Source organism: Canis lupus, chromosome 2, assembly GCF_011100685.1.
Source record: "Canis lupus familiaris isolate Mischka breed German Shepherd chromosome 2, alternate assembly UU_Cfam_GSD_1.0, whole genome shotgun sequence".
Lineage (NCBI taxonomy): Eukaryota > Metazoa > Chordata > Mammalia > Carnivora > Canidae > Canis > Canis lupus.
The window spans coordinates 39,393,044-39,414,490 of NC_049223.1; the positions used below are offsets into that span (position 1 = coordinate 39,393,044).

Sequence of the window (21,447 nt, forward strand, 5' to 3'; positions counted from 1 at the left end):
CACCCTTCTATATATAAGGTTGATCCTAGAGAGAACTGGTTATCTCCCAAAAGGTATGGTGTGCTCCTCAGTAATTTGGACAGGGTCATCCACAACCATGCAATCTGCTGGTGAGGCTTCAGGGCTGCCAAAGCTACATGTTTATGTGCTGATCTCTCCACTGTGTGTCCTGGGCTGTTTTTTTTTTGTTTTTTTGTTTTGTTTTTTTTCTGCATCCTTTAAATAAGCAACTACTGTTTGATTTACTCAGGAGGTATGTGCATTTGGTCTTACGATCAACTGGTGACTACTGCTGCCATCTGTCCGTATAATGTTACCCCAAGCCTTCTAGAAACCCTTGGGTCAAGTCAAAACAGAAGATAAAGTATGCCTTTTTCTTGAACACAATAGGTACTCCATAAATGCTGGCTGAACTGAGGCCATACCCCTAAAGGCACCTGGGCTCTAATAAAAGAAAGGCATCGATGGGGCTTGGACAAGGCATTTTGGAAACAAGACACATAAAGCCAAATTCATCCAAGTGAAGAGTAAATGAAAAGATCTCATGGAAATCTCACAGAAACAAAGTACAGAAGGCAGAACTGAGCCTCACAACTCAACAAGCAGCTGCTGTGTCTCCCTCCCTCTGGAGGATCACATGACTTCACATTGCTGTTCTGTGCTGTGCTTCGTTTCTTCTCTCTCGGCCGACCCTGGACCTTTGCTCCATTAGCACATGGCCACTCTGATCACCCAGTAAGAGGAGCCTCTGTTTATTTCTGGGAGAAAGTTTAACGGCTCACCTTGGGTGAAGCAGGGAGCTAACATCATGTGGTTGGTATAACACCTGCATCTGGGGCTCTTGCAAAGGACTAGGATCATCACTACCAATGATAAACCCAAGCTCTGCTGAGTGATGTGATACCCCCAAGAAACTAAAATTCAGGCATAACTATTAGTCATAACACCTTTATTTCAGAATGTCGACAGGCTTGAATTTTACAGCTATACAACTAATCTATAGATCCAAATCACAATAACACTGCAATAAAAAATACTTTACCGTGCACAAAAATGTGGCCTGAGAAATGTTCGTTTGAATTTAATTTACTTACGTTTCATATTATACAACTATACATATAAAAACATGAGCACAATTGGGGGAGACAACGGCTTCTAATTCAAAAGACATCATTTGTAGCAATATCTCACTTACCTTGAGGTCAAAGATTCAACAAGTGTGGCTGAGAAATCAGGAAGTGATAGGAAAATAGTAAAATAACATCACCAAGTCAACGCAGCAACCTTCGTTCATTTTACTGTTCTCAGAAAAGTCCCTCAAAGCCTCACTCAGATCCGGCTTTTTGTTACTTGAGACATACAGGGCAGGGCCATGATTTCTCAACCCCAGACAGAGTGAGACGAAGTTTCCTTGAGGCAGGTGAGAGTCATGGTAGAGAGAAACAACAACAGGTACCGGTGAGAGAAAAGAAACACCACAAGAACCACTGCACAACTCAGCAGAGCCATTCGGTGGAGGGACTTTAAGAAACCCAAAGAGTGCCTATAAGAATGAAAAACATAAAGGATGACCTTAAAATTTTCCCATTACTCTTAGTAGGTTCTGCAAAAGCAGGAAAATGTGTACGAAGAGTTACATTAAAGCAAAAAAGTTGTGTAACTTAAAAGAACAATCCTGACTTGTCTGCACCATATCCCCTACAATGTCTGACAAATGGGATATTACCACACATATACTGCTTATAAAATACAAAAAGCAATTTATATACAAAGAATACAGCACCTTTTTTAACCCACCTACGATTGAAACCACAAAAGCCCCTCGTAAAAGCACCTCAATCACACAGGGATAGCCTCAGTCAGCTTATCTCTCCATTAAGAACTTTATAGTGTGTCCTGAGTGGTCAATTGTGTTCATCAGTGGGCTCAAATGACTGCAAAACCTTTTAACACGATAGGAGACACAGCAGGCAAAAACGCTGCCCCCGAAATCAGTGTTTCTTAAAATATGGTCTGTGGAACAGCACGACTGACTCTCCTGATAAATTTGCTTTAAAAACAGACCCCCGAGTCCCAAATGAAGTTTCATGAATCATCATCTCTGGGGGAGGACCTGGGAGTCTACAGTTGAGCACACTTCCCCGAGCGATTCCTCGTATAAGTAGAAGTATGGAAATCACTCTACAAAATCATCACCTTGAAGTGTGGGCTCCGGGGTGCTGGGTGGCTCAGTTAGTTAGGCATCTGATTCCTGACCTCCGCTCAGGTCTTGATCTCAGGGTTGTGAGTTCAAGCCTCACACTGGGTTCCACACTAGGTGTGGAGGCTACTTTAAAAAAAATAAATAAAAAGTCAGGAGGCAACTGGCAGGGCCTGTGAATTAACCCCTTCCCACCTTTGTTCCTAATATGCTCAGTAAGGCAAAACTCCTGGTTTTGATATTTCTAATTAGTCTTATCACAGGAAAAGGATTCTGACCTATAATAAAAATAAACTCTAACAAGCTCTAATTAACTTCAAAAAGAGCAGAAGATTCCTAAGCCATATATGTGAAGCTCAACGCAATGGGTGCCTGCAGAGTGGTAAAAGGAAAAATACTGAGTGACCAGAGGATTTCTTGGGAATGGGAAGAAAATACATCTCAGAACAGTCTTGCATAAGAGGCAGAATGCAGTTTACGTCCAGAACAGGGATAAGCAAATCTATTAAAAATGGGCTGGGATATTTAGGCTGAGCCTTACCAACTCTTGAGGCAGAGGCTGGAAGCTACTGGCAAACATGCTTGGTTTGGCCAGCACAATGTTTTATAAAATTCTGAATTATTGTCAACTTGTAAAAATTGGGAGAATTCTTTTATTTAAAAAAGCTGTCTTTTCTTATCAAACTGGAAATTCAAATAACTAAAGAGTGCCAGCCACATGGCATGGCGGGGGATAGGGGGTGGGGGGTCGGGCAGCAGCGACACAGGTGTGTGCCCCCACAGTCTCCCCAGCAAGCGGCCACCTGCCTGCATTACTCATCAGGTCACCTGCCAGATGCCCAAAGCCATTGGCACTGGCCACCCCGGCTTCAGGCACTTAAGGCAAAAATTCATCTTCTCTGTGCTTCACTCTTTCTAGTTCTCACAAAAGTTATTGCTACAAAGCTCCTTTCCTGCTTCAGAAGTGTTAAGAAAGAAATCAGATAATGTCTGAAAATCATCTAGAATTCACTATAATGCCCTCATCCCTAGCTGCCTATTGGAACCACCTAGGGAGCTTTAAAAAATCTGGACACCGGGTTCTACCCCAGAGATTCCACTGTACTGCTCTGGGATGTGACCAGGTCAGCAGCAGGCAGTGTATAGAGCTCCCTGGAGGTTCTAAAGAACACCCAGGGCTGAGAACTCCCACCTGGAGAGGATGCATGTTGTTGAGTATGAAGCATTAAGTTTATTCCAATGTCAGCCTCCAAATACGGATTTCTAACCTCTCACCTCTGAGATAATTTACATCACCTGTTATTTTGTGAAATGGGCTACCATTCCAAAAGCCTACCAAATACCGTTTACAAACTGGAAAAGGAAGTCAAAGCGTGTTCTGGTTTCTACCATTCCTTTTCCCTCCAATATACCTCAAGGATGAAACACTAAGAAAATGAAGTCCTCCTAAAGGACAAAACTCAAGCAGCACAAGCAGCTCAAACACAGTAAGAAGCAGCACACACTGGCAGGCTTGTATGAAAAAATAAAATTGCTTTGAAATTCATCACTGTGCTAAGTGGAAAAATTTTCAAATATTAAAAAAAAGAACAATTTCCCCAAGACTTTGCAGTAATGGCCCAATTTTTATCTTAAGCAGATAAACCCCAAATTATTGCCTCTCTTCAAGCTTTCTGTTAGGTAGTGTGCATTTATATTTTGGCTTCCAATCATGGGAAATGCAAACTACTGTCACCTAATTTTCAAACAGTAATACTACTTTACATTACATCTGAAAAGCACATTTTCAAAATGGTTTCACATAATAATGCCTTCTGTTTATGAGACTTCCACTCTGCAACAGGTGGCATACTAGGCACTTGATACACAGTGATCTCCAATCGGTCCAACAATCTCACAAAGTTAATTCTCTAAGCCCGCTGCACAGTTACAAAGAAGGAGCTTCAAAAAGACTGAAAATTACATACATGATGGGTCAGTGAACTAGTGGGTGGAGACCACTGCACTCAAACACAGGTCTGTCAAATTCCCAAACCTGTGTTTTTGTTTTTTTTTTAAGATTTTATTTATTTATTCATGAGAGACAGAGAGAGAGAGAGGCAGAGACACAGGCAGAGGGAGAAGCAGGCTCCATGCAGGGAGCCCAACGTGGGACTCGATCCCGGGTCTCCAGGATCACACCCCAGGCTGAAGGCGGCGTTAAACCGCTGGGCCACCGAGGCTACCCCAAACCTGTGCTCTTTGCACTAAACTCCCCTCTTTGTTTAATCATGATGAGACAGAGACCTCTGTGCCCAGTTCTCCCCACTTGCCAATGAAACACAGAGAGGCTAATGATCTGCTCCACATCTCGCTATGCCAAAGCTACACCCTGTCTCCCCACTCCCCACGCGTACTCTTCAGAAGACCAAATCACACAGCTGAAAGGTCATCAAATATACTGATAGCCCTTAGGTAGTGCTTATGGGTAGACAGCAAATGCACCCAATTTCTGAGAATCAGACATTACTCTAAATCTGGCTTGTCTTCAAAACAGGCCTGGTACATTCTGTTTTAGGCCACCTATGCATCAGGTATCAGGTTCAACTCCATCTGTCCCACGATCTTCTCATGAATCCCATGAGCAAAGATGCTGATAACATACGGGCACAAGTGCCACTCGCCAGGCCTCTAGCCTGTCCTTGGCTTCCCTGACACCATCACCAGGCAGGCAGCAGGACATCCTGAAGAAGGGGAGACGTCACCTTCTAGGGGTTTTTTCCTTTATTTGCAAATCATAAAGACACTGTACCATAAAAATCTATCTAGAAGGTCTCATGTCCCAGAGTGCCACTCTCTGAGGCAGGCTCCTAGGAGAGTATATTGTGTCATGTCCTGGCAGAAAGGTCTCCTCTTCTTTAAGCTGCCAACACTGTATCCTTAATCTTGCATTTGGAAAACTGCATCAGCAATGTGTTATGGCCATGAAGTGATTCTTGAACAGAAGTAGCACAACACAATTCCCCTGCAAGAGAAAGCAAACAGGCTTTATCACCTAATAAACATGTCTCGCCAATCAATACTTATTTCCCTCTTTTCCAAAGCAACTCTTAAAAATGACTTGAATTCTATCACTATGGATAATTCTTAAAGAAACTGCATTTCAGCCTCCTAATGATCTTCGAACGAAGCTATCACCTTATTTTATTAAGTCCAGTGACCCAGAGGAGCTGGTTCAAAGGGGAGTTAAGATATAGCTAAAACTGAGGGCTTAATCATTCCAGTGTGAAAAGACTCTGCTATGTTATCAAACCGCACCAAGCCCAGCCTCCCAACTGCCAACGGCAAGAGCAAACAGATGTCAGGGCTATTTGTTTTATTCAAAAATGACAGGAAATCAAAAATCTATCAGATGGATGTGTCAGAAGCAACAGCACAAGCATATTGGTTAGTGAGATTTATGCACCTCCATTTTGACTCATGACAAAATCACCTTCTAAGCTTTCTAATTTTCAAATGCCCACATAGATACACAGGCCAAAGCATTCTGGGGAGCATCTTGAGGTCTGGGCATGGAAGTGGTCATGTTCCACGTGAATTTAAGTTATGCAAATTTGAAATGTGGTATGATATAAAAATAGTACGTAAGGTCTCCCTATGCACATTCATCCAAATCCCACAGAATGTTTTTTTAATTAAGAACTGCCAAATTCCCCAACTGGCAAACTGAGTCCACTGTAAACAGCACCTAGATTACCACATCACATGATACTTTATCTGCTGTACAGGATGTATGCACAGGCACTGAACTTCATAAGCAACTGTAATCATCACTGTTGCTATTTTAACTTCATTGTGATAATTTCAATGCTTTTTTATGCCTTAAAATCATCTGAGTGGTGAGGTTACAGCTAATGCAAAGAAGATAAACTGTCACACTATTAACTTTGGAATACAGGTAAGAGGTCAAATGCTATATGGAAAGGGCTAAACAACCACCACAAGGCTCCTTGATCATAACTTAGGAGGGACATGACTGAAACCACAGGACAGAAAGCTTTTTCTTAAAAGGCAATCCTTTCTTTAAGGACCAGACAGTAAATATTTTAAGCCTTGCAGGAGGTGAGCTCTTTGTCACAGCTATTCACTCTGGTGTTGTACCCATGACAAAGCCAGCAACACAGCTGTGTTCCAATAAAACTTTATTTACAAAAGTAGAGAGCAGGTTGGATTTGGCCTGAGGGCAGTAAATGACTGACCCTTCCTCTACAACCTTAGTCCTGATGCCCACCCCCCGCTTTTAATGTGACATTTTATTGCTCATAAAAACAATAGCTACCCTACACTCAACCATTCTTCCATTTTCTGTAGAGCCAAGTTTGAGAAAAGAAGTTCCATTAAAACAGGTACATTTCAAGCTTGCCAAAACTTTGTAATAGTCAAGAAAAAAAAGGGAAACAATAAGCTGGCAAAAACATGGCCGTAACATAAAAGCCTTAAAATGTTCTAGATCATTTTTTGCAATGCTTCCATAATTCTAAGTAATTGTCAAAACTCACCAAACTGTACATTTAAAATTGATCAGATGAATTGTACATAAATAATACTTCAATAAAGTGGATACTGAAAAACAGCTTCAAGCCTTGGCAACGGGCTCTAATTTGCAGTAACTGCATTCATGAGGTAAGAGTATATATCCCTTCCTCTCCATGTGCACCCCTCCGAGTCATGAATTAAGAGAGCTTGAATTATGCAAATCCTTCAAAAACTCTATTGCATTAAATGACCTGAATACAACTGTCCCACACTAAACTGGTAGTATCCAGACCTCAACCACTTCGCCTGAAAGAGGAGAGTAAGTTGCTTTTAGGAACAATACAAAGCCTTAGTTCACGGCTTAGTCAAAACAAAACAAACAAAAAAACAAGAACATGTGGGTAATTTATGACAACAGGCAAGGTTTAATTTCCTCATTTCACTTAAAATCAAAACTACAAGTTGGTGTGAGTGTCCTCTCATTATTTTCAGTTGTCTTTCCTCCAGTGTGGAGTATGTCATCATTTAAGCAGAGAAAAAAAAAGTTAAATATGAAGTGGGTGAGATGCTAAAATCAGGGAAAAACCACACAAGAAAATCATTCCTCTGATTAATCTAAAAGCAACAAAATACATGACAACAATCTGGAAGCCCCAGCTACTAGCTTCCTCGGTGCCCTTATATTTAATCTGTCTTTACTCAGAGACCTGACCTCACTTGAAGCAATTGTTCTCAAAGTGCGGGCCCCAGACCAGCAGCAGCAGCAGCATCACCGGGGAGCCTGTTAGAAACACAAGTCCTTGGACGGCACCCCAGACCTATTGACTCAAACTCTGAGAGTGGGCCCCACCAATCTATGTTTAACACATCCTTCAGATGATTGTGATATTCAAGGGCGTTCCAAAACATTAATCTCAAGTTTGAAAACCAGTGTATACTTGTAAATAGAGTCCCCTCACATTCTCTCATTTAACATGGAGCTGACGATAGACCTCACCCTTAGGAGTGAGATGCGATCCACACTCAAGTGTGTGAGCTCTAGAGGTACTCGGTGAACCTCACAAAAATGCCTCAAATTTTTTTTTCAAAGAACAGAGTGGATGTAGGAACAAACACACCATATTTAGATTCCATTTCAACATTTTTGAGCACCTGCCATGTGCCGTGCTGGTGCTAAATGAAATTATCTTAGCCTCCCCGGTTATGAATAAATCTATTCACGGGCCTGGCTAACACGCGTTCAGTGCCAAAGAACTTGTACATAAATGTTCATTTTGCTTCTCCTTTGGTTAATTGTTCTCAAACTTTATTGTATATCACAAAGAGAGTCCAAGGTTGGTAATACAATACCCTGTGTACTATAGTTCTAAGCCAACATAAGGAAATTTTAGGTAATGATGAATTTACCCAAGACAAAAAATGTTTGCCTTACTCAAAGGTCTTACCTTCTCTTCTCTCACATGCTAAAAATCCAAGTCCAAAAATCTAGTAAGGTGCAAATCCATTACACTTGTTTAAGCTTTGGTTCGCTCTTAAATAACTTTGTTCTGTCCTCTCCACTATGGAGACCCTTCTCCTTCATGTAGACAATGAAAACTTAAGGAAAAAAAATTTAAGTAATTCTAAAAACCCCCTGCTATCTGTGAACCCTCTAGCATTTGTCCTCAACTAGAGGTGCCATGTGCCCCAGCATGAGAGCGGTCTTTCTACCATCCTCTGCATACAGCAAACTTTGCTAATCACTCTGGGCACCTTTACCCAGAACCCAATACTATGCGCAAAATGTCAGAATTCTTCTCAGTAGCATCTCAGGCAGCCACTCCCAACCAGTGGAAGTATATACAACTAATAAAATATATTTATTTCACTGGCCAAAGCATGCTCCTTTCTTGTTTCTCTTCCTGCTTCAAATACAGTTTATAAACCCCTCCTTTCATTGTTCCCAGAACAATAAAATTCAGCTTCAGTTAATCCTGAACCATGGTCTACCAATGTGTGACACCTCGAGGGTCGCAATCATGCTGGATTGTGCTGAGCAGTTTAAATAATTTGGATGCAGTTGCAACCCAGCACGTGGTAGCAAACTGCTCTGAAAATCAAAGAACTAGGTAAATGAAGGCACTGAACAGAAAACAAAAGACCTGTGAGACAGTATCCTCTGTCCGTAACTGGGAGATGTACAGCATGAATAGCCCAGGGAGGCTGATGCGTGACACAGGGCTTAAAAGCATGAAAACATGGCTGGAGTAAATAATTCTGATTTTGTTTTTGGTACTCACTGATGATTCTTTATTCGGCTAAGGGGGCACCACACTGTTCCTTCAGCAGCATCTCCATTATTCTAATTCCCTAGAGAGAGAAGAAAGAAAAGTCAAAATGCCATACTTCCTGGACAAGCACTTTTCCATTTATCACAACTCTTTCCCTTCAAGGAATCCAAGTCATGGCCCTAAACTCATTTCAGGAAAGTAAGCTCGTGGTCCTACCTTACATTTTATAGTATTTTTCTCACCAATTTCACATTTTTTTCTACATGTGCTCAGAATTTGTCAAGGGAAGTGAGCACAGGAGTGTTTAGAATCTCCATTTTAAACATAAGAAAACAGTCCAAGAGAAATTAAGTCACTTCTTGCAAGTGGCCCACCTACTAAGTGGCATCGCCAGGGCTAGAATAATAATGGTGATAATTAGTATTCATTGACCACTTAACAAATGCATCACACAGGCTGCTTACGTTTTCATGAACATGGTCCTGGGCAGTGGGTGCAGAGTGTACCACGGAGAGCCCTCCAGCAGCTGGGCACCCCTTCCCCGCCGGCCAGCACTATACACTCCCAATAGCACACAGCCACTCTCAGCCAAAAGGGTCTGCCTTACCTGAGGTCATGTCCCCTCTCCAGGGGTGGCCCACATCCAAGAACCCGTGGATATAAGAATCTAAAGGCCCAGTCCCCTTCCCTCAACTCCAGACAACTGTGAAGGGCACCCCATGTCTAGGCATCCCCCCGGGATCGACGGAGACCTGCACAGCAACATTACTACAGTTCAGTCCCCTCCTGCCTGACCCTGTTTCCCCCACTCCCTCACGAGAGAAGAGTTGGCAGGGACCTCCGTCTCTAAGTCTGTGTCCCAAGAGCCAGCCTAGGAATACATACAAGCCCCTGAACAAGTACTATTCTTACTCCCATTCTACATGAGGGGGAGGAAACAGTAACTCCAAGAGGTTTAAGCAACTTTACCAAAATCCTGCATCTGTTGAGTAATAGCACAGAGAGAGAACAGAGAGCCATTCTATTCTGGCATCAGAGGGTCCCCCTGACCCTGCTGCAGGCTCACTCACGACTGCACATTCCCCCTGCCCACACACCCACCTTGCCAAAATCTGCCTGGAGGTTAGAGGGAAGCAGATATGCCCTCTTTGCCTCCTTCAAGAACAAGTTCTGCAGACCAGAGGATAAGCCTCCACATGGGAAGAGGATGATGATGTAATTATGAACTGGAGTTTTAAGGAAATCAGAGTTGGATCTAGGGGGAATGGGAGACACTGTTCGCAGAGACTGGAGAGCAGTTTACAGGGAACAGTAATGATCTAAGGGAACTTAAAACACAGGTCCCTAGACCCCTCACAGGAAGACATTGACTTAATAGGACTCAAGCAGGCCCCAGGGTTCTGCACCCAAGCACCCAGGTGATTCCTATGATCTGGCAGGTCTGGAAAACACTGAAGGAGCTACAAGAGAAAGACCAGGGCTTCCTATAAGGGGTTTATTCTGTGCCACAGCAAGGGGGTGAGCCTCTAGGAAAGACTTTAAAATATACTTGGTGCCAAAGGACACTGAACAAAATGTGACATTTCCTTGAGGTTTCAGATGCTGCTTCAGATTGTGGCGAGCCATCGCCACCAACACTGCCACTGTCCTGCTAGAAGGAGTATCAATTAAAGGATCCCAACAGAAGGCTGAGAAGCGCAGAGCAGGGGTGAACTAAGCAGCAAACACTAAGCCCAGGAGCACTGCTGTCAGAGTCAGGAGAGACCCAGCTTCTGGTCATAGCACGGCCAGTCCCACTGTGGGGGTACTTAAGCTGAGTTCCTTTTTACCAAGGAATAACTGAGCCTGGAGAGCTCAGGGAACAGCAAGGCCAAAGGGATAGGGCAGCTGCATGCGAAACTGGAAGGGGAACCCATGGGAGCACAAAGGGGATTCCCAAGCCTTACTGAGACCCACACCATCAGAATTTCTGGGGCTGGGGTCTGTAACCTGTAGATTTATAATATACCTCATGTGGTTCTGAAGCACAACTGGTTCATTTACTAGAATTTGTAAATGGCAGCCTGACACCACCTCCAAGATCCCCTCTAGCTCTACCAGTCTGAGACTGCATGGAATAGTCCTCCCTCATGATTTTGGAAGATACAGTACACACTGTACTCCTACTTCGAGCTACCTGCCTTGCAAAGAATTAGGTAAGGAGGCAGGTGGGGATGAAACAACCAATGCAATGAGATTTAACCTAATTCTTAATCTAAGGTCTGACTATGCTCATTTCTGCTCTCATTCCATCATCAAGAGATCCACTCAACAAATATTACGCACCTCCTGTGTGCACTGGAGATTAAATGGTGAACAAACAAGACAAAGCCTGTGCCCTCATGGAGCTCACAATCCAGTCAGTCGTTTTCATCCCCCTTATTTCCATTTGTTTGTTTCAACAAAACCCTGAACAACAATCAAACGCCTTCCTTCTATTTTCAGGAAGAATAAAAACGGCTGCGTTAATTCCATTGCAACCTTCTTTTTGCAGAGTGGGCCCCTAAATCCGGTGGTATGTCTTTATAACCAGGAAAGCACACTCCCTCCTTAGGAAGTGAGCACTGCCAAACTCTCCCCATCTGTCTAAATTAAGAATGCCACCACTTACCCAGCTGAACACTAATTGACATAAGTGAAGACTTTGAGGTTTGCCTTGGGAATTGAAAGACGTTATTTATTGAATCAATTATGTTCACAATGTGACAGTTGATTTTTCTTTCCCTCCCCCCCACCCCATACCACTTTAGTCTTTTTAAGGAGAACAGTTAGAAATAGAAGATGGGGAATGGGGGCAGAGAGAGAGAGAGAGAGAGAGAAACCTATAAAGTGAATTTAGGAGAAAAAAAAAATCCTAACAGGGAGGCCAAACCATTATTTAGTACCTCTCTTTAGTATGGAGGGACCAAGTAAAAGCCCAATCGATAGAGTCCTTTCAAATAAAGTTCCAATGCTTAAAACTCAACCCCTAGGAGATCAGGCTTAAAGAGGCTAAATTTACACCACTTATCACACAATGATGCCCGAAATGCAGAGCAAACATTAAGTGAATCCACCTTTATAGATATGGCTTAAAAGCTTTTTGGGCTGACAAACCATAAACCAGCTTGATTTTATTATTCCTTTCCCCTCTGAGATTTTTTTCTATTACAAGGCTATCTTTCTCTATTTGCCAATGTACAGATAAGTGAGCCCTCTCACAGTCTCATTTCCCTAATACCAACACTGCTGGCCAAGCACATCCCCACAAAGATGTCCCAGAGTCTCAAAGATTCAAAACACTTCACATAGCCCCCACCCTGAGTCTCTGAGAAATAGCTGATTATTTTGGGAAACAAAAAAGCTTGTTTGAAGTGGAGCTGAAACAAATTGGAACTAAAGGTGGCAAGATCCAAACAGTATATTTATTTTGTTCTCCAACCGATGCCTTCTTAAGAAGCCCTGATTCACCGAGGAGGTCCCAAAGAGAGAGATATTAGACTTTATAAAAATGGCAAAGTTCTAAAGCAGTTCTCAAAAGACGAGTCTATGGGGCGCTCTTAACTAAACAAGAACTGTTCACCTAATTATCACAATGATAAAGATGGGTGCAGACTCTGGCACACAAAAGGTACTTGACGTTGATGGATTACAAGACTGATAAACTGATCACTTTCGAATGCCAGGCTGATGAGTCTGAATTTTAGCATTACCGCAGCTTTCTGTCCAGTAGTTAGTATTCTTCAAAGTGCAATGGAAAAGGCCAGGATAACAAGGGCTGCCACGGGAGATGAAAGAACAAAACAAGGAAAGAATAAAGAATGAAAGTTTAAAAAAAAAAAAAAAAGTGGGAAAGAATGATGTGAAAAGAATTTGCCAGCAAAGGCTGGACTTAAAATGGGTCCCGAAGAATCTGGATTAGTCAAGAGTTTAGAAAGTACAATAATGTCAAATGCTGAAGTTCACATTATGAAACCATTCACCCTTTGATAAAAACATTTCCATCAAGTTTATACCTCACTTCTTTTTCTATTTTTTTTTTCATTCAGTTGGTTTACATAAAACTTTCTTCAAATCTTTTCATTTACTCTGTGTAGAATCCTAACAGTATGAATAAAAGGAAAGATAAGAGTATGTCTCTTCCTGCTTCAACCCTCCTAGGGTGTCCCATTGCTCTTAGTATAAATGCACACTCATCATTATGGCTCCAGGGCTTTCCTACGCAGCTCATTGTCCTGCAGATCCACAGGCCTGCTCTCCATTCATGCAACATGCTCAGTTCCCTTCCCCTTTCATTCACTGTTCCCTCCAGCAGGAACATCCAACTGGCTACCTCCTTGCGATACTGAAATGTCCACTCACCCAGCACCTCCTCAAGGATTCCTGACTGCCCTAGACAGCCTGGATGATACAGCTTGGTCCTACTGTCTTTATAGCATTCATCACTATAAAAAATTATCATGCTTTTTAAAACATTTTGGACTGTCAGCCATCCCCTCTCCCCGATAGGAAAAAAGTTCCAGGAGATGGGAGAAACATGTGGCCAGTGCACTTTATCTGTGGGAAAAAGGGAGGAATCTGCATCCAGTTTTCTCATCAAAACGTAAGAGAAATACTCCTCAAAGCTTCTTCAGGAAGATATCTTTTGCCCAATAAAGCATCTTTTAATCTAATGTAGGTTAATTCTTTTACATTTAGGACTTCCTCATCCATAAAACTGAGATAACACCACACAATAATAATCAAAATTATTGGCACATACTGCATGCCAAGCACTGTGCTTAGTGCCCTACTTACAATTGGCTTAGTTTATTCTATCTGCTTTAGGGGATTATTCTCTCTCTCTCTCTCTCTGTCTTTCTCTTTAGAGGAGATCTAAGGTTCAGAAAAATTAAGCATCCAGACCAAAATCCACAATAAAGGAAAGAGTTGTGATTTGACCCAAAACAATCAGGATTGGGAGTCCAGGATTCGTGATGTTTCAGCATAGGGGGGGCTGAAGGCATAAATGAGACTGCATATGTGAAAATGTCTTGAAAAAAGAAAATGTCTTTTATAATGTTGGGTACACAGCAGGAGCTTGTTCTTCCCTTCCCTATTTACTATGTTCAAAAAGCCTGTGCTCCCAGATTAAATGGCATGATTCTTAATATTGGAATCAATATTTAATCACCTCTACAAATTATTTTAAACACAATGTTTTTCAAGTAGGAATATCTGATAGAATGTATGACTTCAATGTAATTTTCCCATAGTACCTAATAAACTCTTGAATAAGATTCATTTTTATTTTGATAAGTAACCCAAAATCTTTAGGTATAACTGGAGAACATTAACTGATATAATAATTCAGATGTCCGTGTTTCCCTTTATAAAACTCCTTCTCTCCTTAAAGAGAATATTTAATCTCACAATTAGTAATGGAAAAGAATACATTCCCAAATGATAAAATCTAAAAATGGGAAAGGACATTAAAATGTCTAGTCCAGAGAGAAACTCTACAAAGAAGTGAAGGGAAGGGGGCCCTCTGACTTAAGAGAGGTGTCCCAGGATCAAGTATCAGGATGAAAGATTACCAAATCATCTCCATACTGCCAGTTCTCAAATAAATTCTGACCTGGCATGAATATTCTAGTAACTAAAAGGCACTTAGGCATTGGTGTTTTCCTATTTTATGAAGTTCCTTCCCCAACATTCCAATGAAACCCCATTAGGTCTATTTTCATTTTCAGGTTTTTTTTTAAATGACCTATATGTAATTTTATTTTTCCTCCCTTAGACTTCATGTAGATTATGGCTTTTTCACTACTAACTGTTCAAGAGACCAGCCTCCTACCTAGTGCCATCCATGACATTTCTGACAAATGATCTTCTGTAACCTGCTTAGAAACTTCCATTGAGGGACACCTGGGTGGCTCAGTGGTTGTGAGTCTGCCTTTAGCTCAGGTTGTGATCCGGTGTCCTGGGATCGAATCCCACATCAGGAAGCCTGTAGGAAGCCTGCTTCTCCCTCTGCCTATGTCTGTGCCTCCCTGTGTCTCTCATGAATAAATAAAATCTTAAAAAAAGAAAAAAAATCTCCATTGATGGGAGGCTTTCTACCCCTACTCCATCTGTCACTCATTATAAGACAGTCTTCCCAACACTAAGGCAACACTGCCTGAGTGCCTGGCACACTACAGAGTCCAGCACCAACTCTTCCTCTTAACAAACTAAAACACCACAAAGTTCCTATCAATTCCTTTTATTGGCATTTTTATCAAATTTAAGCTCAGTCATAATTTCGCCTTGTTTCTTCCCTGTTCTGAAAGAAAAAATGATTGCCAGCATACTTGTTGTCTCTAACAGAATCAATGAATCTAGTATGCCAAAATTCTTTCATCTTTGATCTCTCCCCTTTTCTTCACCCATATCCACATCAACAATTTTCTTTACATGTGAGGCCAGCCTACACATCTTCAAATCTCATGTATTCTTTGAAGAAAATATAATTTTCCAAAGCCATATTTTAGTCAAAAACCCATTACATCAAATCTCACCAACATTGAGGATAATGGGCTTGAGCTACATGACCTCAATTAATCCTCTCAACAGTCCCCCGAGGTAAGACAAGTTCACTCTCCCCATTTCCAGGTAAGGAAACTGGGCCTCAAGGAGAAAAGTAACTTGCTCAGGTCACAGAGAGAGTACGTGACCATCCAGGAATTTAAACCTGATTTTCTCCAACTCTTACCACAATGAGTGTTTTCCTCAATGAGTTTGTTTCTGGGCCTGTACAATGTGTAGGAAGAAGAAAGCACACATTCTCCCTTGCAGGACTGCTGGGAAGAGTCACTGAGGCAACATATAAAGCTATAGACACACGACACTTTTGTCAGGCATTCCCGCCCATTCACCCTGGGGCCTTTTGAAAAGCAGCTACTGATTTCTTTGTGGACCCAACTGTGACTAGGAGCCAGGTACCCCCAGTCCAGTGGATGGTCAGTGACCCAGAGGAAATGTCAGCGAGGGCTCACCTCATGCCTGGATCAGACCTCACCAAGCACATTCTACTTCATCTTCACTCTTCTAAGAGTTACCAAAATTTCTATTCGATGACACTGGGCCCAGCATGGTAAACCAGCCTTCTCCAGGTCAAAGAATCTTCAGCAAAAGGAAAAGAACTAGAATCCAAGTCACAGGAAAGAACTGTATATAGAAAGGCGATGGCCCAAACTGTGTAAAGAGCCTAGATGTCCATCGACAGATGAACGGATAAAGATGATGTGGTATGTATGTGTATAACATATATATACATACACAATGAAATATTACTCAGCCATCAAAAAAGAAATATTACCATTTGCAATAATGTGGATGGAACTAGAGAGTATTATGCTAAGTGAAATAACTCAATCAGAGAAAGACTATTATGATTTCACTCATATGTGGAATATAAGAAACAAAACAGAGGATCATAGGAGGGGAGAGGAAAAAGTAAAACAAGATGAAATCAGAGAGGGAGACAAACCATAAGAGATTCCTAACCACAGGAAATAAACCGAGGGTTGCTAGACAGGGCGGAGTAGAGGGATGGGGTAACTGGGTGTCGGGCATTAAGGAGGGCATGTGATATGATGAGCACTGGATGTTTGTTTTTTTAAAGATTTTATTTATTTATTCATGAGAGACACAGAGACACAGAGGGGAAGCAGGCACCCCGTAAGGAGTTCGATGTGGGACTCGATCCTGGGACCCCAGGATCACGCCCTGAGCTGAAGGCAGATGCTCAACCACTGAGCCACCCAGGCACCCTGAGCACTGGGTGTTATATAAGACTGATGAATCAATAACCTCTGCCTCTGAAACCAATAATAGATGACATTTTAATTAAGTGGATTTAAATAGGAAGGAAGGAAGGAAGGAAGGAAGGAAGGAAGGAAGGAAGGAAGGAAGGAAGGAAGGAAGAAAGCAGGCTGGCTACTGCCCTACTAGGCTATGCCAAGCACATTATAGACCTGGTCTCATTTAATCCTCACATTCAATGTACTTCAGTGACAAGAAGAAAATGAGACTCAGAGAGGCTCAGAAACTTGACCAACGGCACCTGGCTACATAAGGGTAGAATCCAGATTCATACCCAGGTTTTCATGACCGAGCTCACAATACACTCCCACCTTAAAAAGGGAGAGTTGCAGGGTTCTCTTCTCAAATCACCAACAAATGACATGTTGCCTTAGGCACAGTCCTTCCTGCCATCCCAAAGTTATTTCCAGCTACAGCTGGATAATTTCCATTTTATATATTTAGGGGAGACAAGATCACATGCAATTCCTGAAACTGCTCAAAGGATAAAAGCACCTCATCACACCTCCAAATGCCCTTCGTCTTCTGTTGACACCAAGTGAAGCCCTCTCGTGAACTAGGAAGCAGCTGGAGGACAGGCGTGTGCACAGGAAACATTTCTAGTTCGACATGGTATCTGCCAATTGGAATTCCTTGGTTTTACCGAATGCCAACTAGTGAGGCAGTTACTTCCCACAAAAAGCTTTTCATCATTTCTTGGGGATACAACCTGGCAAGGATGAATGAGACATAAGGTCACAGCTTTGAGTCGGGGGGCTGTAACAAACATTAGTTACAGAAATATGAGGGCTCACCCTCACTCCCCATCCTTCACATCACCAGTGTGATGACAGAACCATGAAGGCCACACCAAGTTAACGAAGTGACGCCTTTTTATGCTGAGTGAAGTAAGCCAGTCGGAGAAGGACAAACATTATATGTTCTCATTCATTTGGGGAATATAAATAATAGTGAAAGGGAATATAAGCGAAGGGAGAAGAAATGTGTGGGAAATATCAGAAAGGGAGACAGAACGTAAAGACTGCTAACTCTGGGAAACGAACTAGGGGTGGTAGAAGGGGAGGAGGGCGGGGGGTGGGAGTGAATGGGTGACGGGCACTGGGTGTTATTCTGTATGTTAGTAAATTGAACACCAATAAAAAATAAATTAAAAATAAAATAAATAAAAATAAAAAATAAAAAATTTCAAGCATTTAATGTGACAAATTAACACGAACACTCAGAACAAAAGCTACAAAAAAGAACTACATCATAAAATCACTAGATGCAAATAACATTCTAAAGATAAACTACCTGCTGTTTTGAAGAGTCAATTATTTGCAAAGGGGAGAAAAAGTACCACGTAGTGCTCACAGATGCAAATATTCTTGAAAATCCCCAGCCATTATCCCCATTATCCCCCATTATTATCAAATAATAGACTGATAAAGGGAAAGAGAGAGTGAAGAAATGGTTGTAATAACACAGTTGATACTCTTCAAAAATTGCTCTATTTCAATTGCTAACTAAATGAAAGCATTATTGGTTAATCCCTAGGATCTTATCCTTTCTATTGTTTGGTCCCAGATATTCCTTCATGAATTAATAACTCCCACATGGGTGATGTTCTAAATCTACCAGCTGCCTTGAATGTTTAACACTGTAATAAAATTCTTCCCTTGGATAAAAAAAGCTAAGGTTTATAAAAAAAAAATACATTCATACATCCCTCACTTGGTGAACTGCAAAGGTGGGACTCCTTTTAAGTAACAAGCACTTGTAAACGATGCTGGCTCTCTCATTCTGAGACTGAAGCAAAACCCTCTAGACTCAGGCACACCTGATTCACACTGTTTGGAATTTGGCCAAGAAATTCAGGTTCCCTGGGAAATCATTTGTTAGACTGGCTCAAGTGGAAAGGGGCGAGCTGCTCGAGAGTGAATTAGGAGGGATATGGAGTCTAGTTCATCAAGTACAGAGACTAAGGGTCTGACTGCCTCATGGGAATATGGGTTTACCGCTCACCACTTCTGGGATTTTGGGCCAGTCGACTTACCCTTCTGTCTCCTCATCTATAAAAATGGTCATAACAGTACTTACTACAGAGCAGTGTTCAGCAAATTGAAGGAGGTGTAAGGCACATAAGGTCCTGAATATGATGCCTGGGGCACAAGTGCTCAATAAAGATGACCTATTACTACCTTTCTTATTACCCCAGAGGCTAAAAAGTTTGGCTGCTTTTAAGGCTATTTTAAAAATAAAATAGGACAAAAACAGGGACACCTGGGTGGCTCAGTCAGTTAAGCATCTGCCTCTGGCTCAGGTCATGATCCCAGGGTTGTAGGATTGAGTCCCACGTCTCTGCTTCTCCTTCTCTCTCCCAGCCCCTCCCTGCCAGATTGTGCTTGCTCTAATAAATAAGATAAAAATCTTAAAAAAAAAAAAAGGATAGACACAAAGTTTTAGCAGTTTCAGAAAATCATACAACAATACGCACATCTGTTCACTAATTCAGTAGATATTTACTGAGCACTGGCTATGTGCTAGGTACTAAAGCTAAAGCAGTGAACCCACACTGATGCCTTCTGTTCACTCGGGAACACACAGAATCATGGCAACAGTCACTTCAGGGAATTGTTTTTTTTTTTTTTTGGGGGGGGGGTTCTTTAGATTTTATTTATTTATTCATGAGAGACAGAGAGAGAGAGAGAGGCAGAGACACAGGCAGAGGGAGAAGCAGGCTCCATGCAGGGAGCCTGATGTGGGACTTGATCCCAGGACTCCAGGATCACGACCTGAGCTGAAAGCATCAACCACTGAGCCACCCAGACATCCTCAGGGAATCGTTTCTAAGGTAATGATACAAAATATAAAAGAGTCTACATATAAAGATGTTTCACTTGGTCTCGATTCCAATGGGACACCTGGATATAACTTCAGTGCTCAATCCTCAAGAAACAGGGAAATCAATTATTATAGAACAACTTAATGAAATATATGTAGTCATTAAAATGTTGGCTTAGCGGTTTCTATAGTTGCTGTGGTAGGCATTTGTGCTATAATATTTCTTGAAAAGAGCAAGACATGAAATTGTACTTATACTGTAATTATGACTTTTTTAAATCTGCATATAAAAGACTGAAAAGAACATGCCAATTTGAGCTATAGTGAGTGGCAAGAGAGTTATTTCTAGAGTATTTAACATGTGCCAAGATATTTTAAGCACTTCTTTATACTATTCCCTTTTATTCTCCTGTTCCGAAGGTAGGTACTAACATTGGCATTTCACCCAGAGGCTCGATCTGTACACACCCTATGAGAATGGGCCCTGAGAATTAAATTCAGGTTCCAGTGACTCCAAAGCCAGACTTATCATAACCACTAAACATCTGCAGCCTTAATAGGAAAACTAACTTTTGCTTATAACTTCCTTGCACTTTTCTTTTTAAATAATAACTAATTATTTGCAGTGTGCCAAGTCCTATCCTGAGCATTTCATGAATGTAACTCATTTACCTCTTACAAGTAACCTAATGTAGTAGGTTCCAGTATTATCCTCACTTTACAGACAAGGAAAATGAAACTCAGAAAATTAAGTGGCTTACTCAAGGTCACATAGCTGATCAGCACGGGGCATTCTGCTAGTTTTCAAAGAGAGCTAGGGCAAAAGAACATATATGGCTCTGCTGAAAATATATAATTTAAAACATTTATGTGCAGGCAGCACATATTCAAAAACATTTTAAATAAAACCTTAATATTTTTTTGTTTGATTACAGATTGAAAGTGTCTTTTGGGGAGGAGTGCAGCCATTTTTTAAATTATGAAATACTAGAACATATCAAGAAGAAAAGGGAATAGAAAAACCAGTAAGCTTTAAAAAAGTTTAGTATCTTATAAAGTAACAAAGCTACATCCCCACCAGAGACCACTGATTGAGAACATTTTTAATTAATAGCCTTTAAATTCTTCTTAAACTGGTGACAATTTGAAAGGAATAAATTAACTCTCAAAAGCCCACCATTTTCCTTTACTAAGCAAATTCAGAGAAAAATAGTTTAGCTAGAATCTAAGGAAGAAAGCTAGACAACAAACAATGGGTCAAGAGGCACCTGGGTGACTCAGTAGGTTAAGCGCCTGCGTCTTGATTTTGCCTCTCAGGGTAGTGAGATCAACCCTTGTGTTGGGCTCGGCACTGAGCCCAGAGCCTGCTTACGATTCTCTCTCTCGTTCCCATTCTGCCTCTCCCTCCCCCTTCTCTCTCAAGGAAGGGAAGAAGAAAGGGAGGGAGAAAGGGGTCAAATCCCAGGCAGCAAGTAGGATTCCAAAGAAATGGAAGGTGACAAAGAAATATCATCCTAACAAACCTGGGTTCATAAGCCACAGGCTTCTTTCTTCCTTACCAGGCAGATACTCCAGCCTTCTCCCCTCCTCCTGCTGGGGCTTTGCCTGGTACCACAAGTCCCACAAAGGGTGGGCACCACCGTCATTCAGCAAGAGATGAAATTCTCCCACAGAGTGGGGAGACAGAAAAAGAAATCCCCACCGACAGAGGAGGAAGAATGATCAAGGGAAACAGCTGGACACCTCAGAGAACTCAGAGAGCATTTAATTAGTATG

General features: G+C 41.7%; 1 protein-coding gene across 5 annotated transcripts in view; it reads right to left on the minus strand.

Annotated features, from left to right (window-relative positions):
• Window positions 1-932: 932 nt before the first annotated feature.
• PRELID2 (PRELI domain containing 2) overlaps window positions 933-21,447 on the minus strand; it is a 67,904-nt gene continuing 47,389 nt past the window's right edge. For all 5 annotated transcript variants that reach the window (XM_038530503.1, XM_038530504.1, XM_038530506.1 and 2 more), the window contains 2 exons: window positions 8,995-9,064; window positions 933-5,204 (listed from right to left, as the gene is read on the minus strand). In XM_038530503.1, coding sequence (XP_038386431.1) covers window positions 9,005-9,064 — 60 coding nt within the window. In that variant the 3' untranslated portion in view covers window positions 933-5,204; window positions 8,995-9,004. The remainder of the gene's footprint in view (window positions 5,205-8,994; window positions 9,065-21,447) is intronic.